The sequence below is a fragment of the Buceros rhinoceros genome, unplaced genomic scaffold (genome assembly GCF_000710305.1).
Source record: "Buceros rhinoceros silvestris isolate BGI_N320 unplaced genomic scaffold, ASM71030v1 scaffold23178, whole genome shotgun sequence".
Lineage (NCBI taxonomy): Eukaryota > Metazoa > Chordata > Aves > Bucerotiformes > Bucerotidae > Buceros > Buceros rhinoceros.
Genome location: NW_010426626.1, coordinates 9,691 through 10,479, shown reverse-complemented (window position 1 = coordinate 10,479; position 789 = coordinate 9,691). Strand labels below are relative to the sequence as shown.

At 62.2% G+C, this 789-nt stretch overlaps 1 protein-coding gene across 1 annotated transcript in view; it reads right to left on the bottom strand.

Moving 5' to 3' along the window:
• The window catches only part of SEMA3G (sema domain, immunoglobulin domain (Ig), short basic domain, secreted, (semaphorin) 3G), a gene marked incomplete at both ends in the record, with an annotated part of 8,329 nt that overhangs the window by 664 nt on the left and 6,876 nt on the right, over nt 1–789 (bottom strand). Inside the window, 3 exons of the mRNA XM_010141598.1 lie at nt 1–68; nt 235–276; nt 545–636. Coding sequence (XP_010139900.1) covers nt 1–68; nt 235–276; nt 545–636 — 202 coding nt within the window. The remainder of the gene's footprint in view (nt 69–234; nt 277–544; nt 637–789) is intronic.

The window sequence follows — 789 nt, the reverse complement described above, 5'->3', positions numbered from 1 at the left end:
CCGTAGGTCTCACACCGGTGCAGCCATACCTGGGCCACCCCCAGGCTGGAGCCCACATAGAGTGTTTGCTGGGGGAAAGGCACTGAGCTGGTGATGCTGGCAGCCCCCACAGGCAAAGGGTCCCCAGCCAGGACACCCCTGGGGCAAACTTGGAGAGGCTGGTGACAGCAGCTCAGTACCTCCAGGTCACCTGCCCTGTCCCCAGCCCCATGGCCAAGCCATGGCTGTACTCACACGCTTGACGGAGATCTCCATCTGGGTGATGGGCACAGGCGCCTGCAGGGGAGGAGAGCAGTCGTGAGGCTGGTGAAATCCTCGCCATGGAGAGCCCAGCTCAGTCAGAGCCACCAGGGCTTTGGGAGGCACTTTGAGATGTTTTTTGGGAGGGTGAGAATGACCCCAGCCACCTTCTGCCCTCGCAGCCCTGAGACCTCCCAGTGCCCAACAGTGCGGTGACAACACCGAGTCTCTGTCCCAACATATGTTCCCAACTGGAGTCCACCCCGCTGTCCCCCTCCCTTGCAGATGAGACAGCAAACAGCACCTTAAAAACCTGCAGCTCCTCCAGGACGACTTCCTCAGTCATGGCCAAGCTTGTTTTCTGCAGGACCACCACCTTCAGCACTGAGCCAGCGTCTGCGGGGAGGAGGAGGAGGATGGAAGTGTCAGCACCGTGCCATCGTGCACCCCAGCAGCGTGCCCACCGGTAGCCCCAGCACCGGGGCTCCTTCCTGCACGCTGCTCCTGCCACTCACCTGTCCCCAGGAAGAGGCCACTGGGACGCCCGTC